The sequence below is a fragment of the Aspergillus pseudonomiae genome (genome assembly GCF_009193645.1).
Source record: "Aspergillus pseudonomiae strain CBS 119388 unplaced genomic scaffold BDV37scaffold_287, whole genome shotgun sequence".
NCBI lineage: Eukaryota > Fungi > Ascomycota > Eurotiomycetes > Eurotiales > Aspergillaceae > Aspergillus > Aspergillus pseudonomiae.
The window spans coordinates 1-2,812 of NW_022476279.1; the positions used below are offsets into that span (position 1 = coordinate 1).

General features: G+C 51.1%; 1 protein-coding gene across 1 annotated transcript; it reads left to right on the forward strand.

Moving 5' to 3' along the window:
* BDV37DRAFT_267414 (uncharacterized protein) lies at positions 1-2,800 on the forward strand. Its single transcript, XM_032084027.1, has 3 exons — positions 1-1,920; positions 1,993-2,190; positions 2,247-2,800. The coding sequence occupies exons 1-3, from the start codon at positions 710-712 to the stop codon at positions 2,359-2,361; spliced, it is 1,524 nt and encodes a 507-aa protein (XP_031934081.1). The 5' UTR covers positions 1-709; the 3' UTR covers positions 2,362-2,800.
* The last annotated feature ends 12 nt before the right edge of the window (positions 2,801-2,812 follow it).

Consider the following 2,812-nt stretch of genomic DNA (forward strand, 5'->3'; position numbering starts at 1 on the left):
TTTTTTCTTTTCTTTTTAATTTGTGGATGTACTCCCATCTACCCTGTCCACGGTAAAAGCGGCAACGTCGGCGGCGTCCTGAAGGTGAAAAAATCAAGACTCCACACTCCCAACGTGCACCTCATTCCTGTGCTCTGTTAGGAGGTCTTCTGCACGCACCACCGATGTCGTGGTGATTGGTCTAATGTCAGGTGGTTCACCCGACATGGTAGCGCTCATGGCTGCTCCATCTTTTCTGACATCGGAAGTTGATTGATCCCACAACGTCTTCAGGAGTGGGTTATTGCTTGTCTTATTAGTCGCCGCACCCGTAGTTGGGTTGTTGTTTTCTTTTTTTGCCCCCTCCCCATTTGTCCTCGTTTATTTCTTACTTTTGCCTCGGGCTTTTTGCTTGCTATGGTCTTTACATGTTACAATCATAATCAACATCCTTATCAGATCCCTGCTCAACATTTCATCTCAGTGTTCTAGTCTGATTCCTTTTTCGAGTATCTTGCTGGATGTGAACTAACAGGCAACAGAATAACTGGGGGCAGTCGATTGGCCAAGCGCGCCCCAACTGTTCATTTCCTTTATTGTGCATTCACTGGGCGGGCAGTCGGGTGCTGAGCCGGTGTTTTGACGGGTTCAGCGCAAAGGGTGGTCTCAAAAGGCCAGAGTAAACTATAGAAGGTGCGGCGCACCTGATGCGTCAAAAACCGCCGCCTCCATGACAGAATCATATGATCCCGACGAGGACCGTCGTTCTCCCGGGCTGGAGGCGACCAAGCCGGATTATAAGCCCCATAAAGAACCAACGCCTCCTTTCATAGTCAAGGAGGTCAAGGAGCCCGAGGGCGAATTTAAATATTCTCCAGGCGAGGGAACACCGGACTGTTCCCGTAAGCCTCAATCGAACCTATACAAGTCCGAAACAAGCGAGGGCAACTCGGTGCTGATCAGCTATATAGACCCTAACCGACCTGATATTGCCAATTATGAGAGAGCTGACCCACTTCGCCCGGAGCACTTCCGTGACATTCTCTGTGATGATCTGCTGGAGAAGCCTCTTGTCAAGCCCGAGAAGCCAAAGCTAGAGAGCCCCGTGGTGGAGCCGGCAAAGCCTAGAGAGCCCCAGTCAGAGACAGATGCGAGTGAAGCAGCGAAGCGCGCTCTTGCACTGTTAGATTTACCAAAACCCAGTGATGGACCCTTGGAGCCTCCAGAGATCCCCGTGAAACCACACGTTCCTTCTCCTGACGCGCGCGGTGGCGTTAAAGTGGAAGTGCTGTCTCCAAAAGCCTCCCAGCCACCACCCCCGGCCCTTCCCAGTATCACGGAGAAGAAACCGTTCAGCCCCCCTTTAAGCCAATATGCAATCTCCCTACATCCGTCGCCGGACGTGTTGCCCCCGTTCCACTCACCTGACAACACTACCACCCTCCCCCCTATTCAGACTGCACTACGTGGTATCGCTCATGTTAATGAGCCCGCTGCACGCGTCAATGGCTCCTCTCCGTATTCTCTACCACCCGTCACAGCTAGTTCCCCACCGGGCCTCCGGAGTGAACCTGTCTGGGAGCATCAACGGCCGGGCCATTTTCCACCTCCCCAGATCCCTCCTAGTCCTTACTCGCATTTGTCACCTGCGAGTACCAAAGATTTGTCCGCCGTATCGTCTCCAGCAACGCAGAATTCATACTGGAGATCTCAGAAATCCGACATACCTTATATCACATCCACCTATGACATCGCCCATTGTGACGCTAAAAGCCCTGCCACGAGCTATCCAACCCCCACAGATCAAACTCCGGCGGGGACGTGTGAGCGGACACCATACAACCCAAGTCCACAACACAATGGAGTTGTCACCTCGGGAGCCTACAAATGTCGGCATCCGGGGTGCACCGCTCCGCCTTTCCAAACTCAGTACCTATTAAAGTAGGTCACGCCCTCATGCATGAGTCTAGTCCTCTGTTGGGTGTTTTCAGAGCTCAAGCTGATACGGAACAGTTCTCACGCGAATGTCCACTCGCAAGACCGACCCCATTTCTGTCCCATTGAGGGCTGTCCTCGTGGAATCGGCGGGAAAGGGTTCAAGCGCAAAAATGAGATGATCCGACATGGCCTGGTTCACAATTCCCCTGGGTATGTGTGCCCGTTCTGTCCCGACCAACAACATAAATACCCACGACCGGACAACCTCCAGCGGTAAGCTTCCCCTAGTTTGGCGTGTGCAACGGTGGTGCCGGTGCTAACGGAATCAGACACGTGCGGGTCCACCATGTGGACAAAAGCAAGGATGACCCCCAGCTGCGGCTAGTCCTATCGCAAAGACCAGAAGGCAGCGCGCGAGGGCGCCGCCGTCGGATCAACGCTTGATTCACTATTTCTATGAAATGCGCATCATACGTATCGACTTCTGCCTGTGAGAAGATGGCTTTCTCACTATTATCGAGAATGACGCGGTCATCTTCACGATGTTTTGCCTTCTTCCCCCCCCCCCCAACAACAACACCTTTTTGATGTACACTGTGCATGCATTATGAATCTCTGCCATATTTCTCATACCATTCTCTTTTTGTGTTGTCCGTTGTTTACTTGTTCGAGATACCAGATGTCTAGAGTTACGAGCCACATTTATCGTTTGTCATTCGTTTCATGTCCGGATATACGCTACGTTTTATGAAGCGTGGGATTGTACAGGAATCAGGATCCGCGGTTGGGCGTCTAGTGAAGGTTTTTTTTATTCTATATCTTTTTTTTTCTCTTCAAAAATCTACTGTGCTTCATTTTCCGTTTCAGAGATGGATCTTTTTTTTTTTTTTTTTTT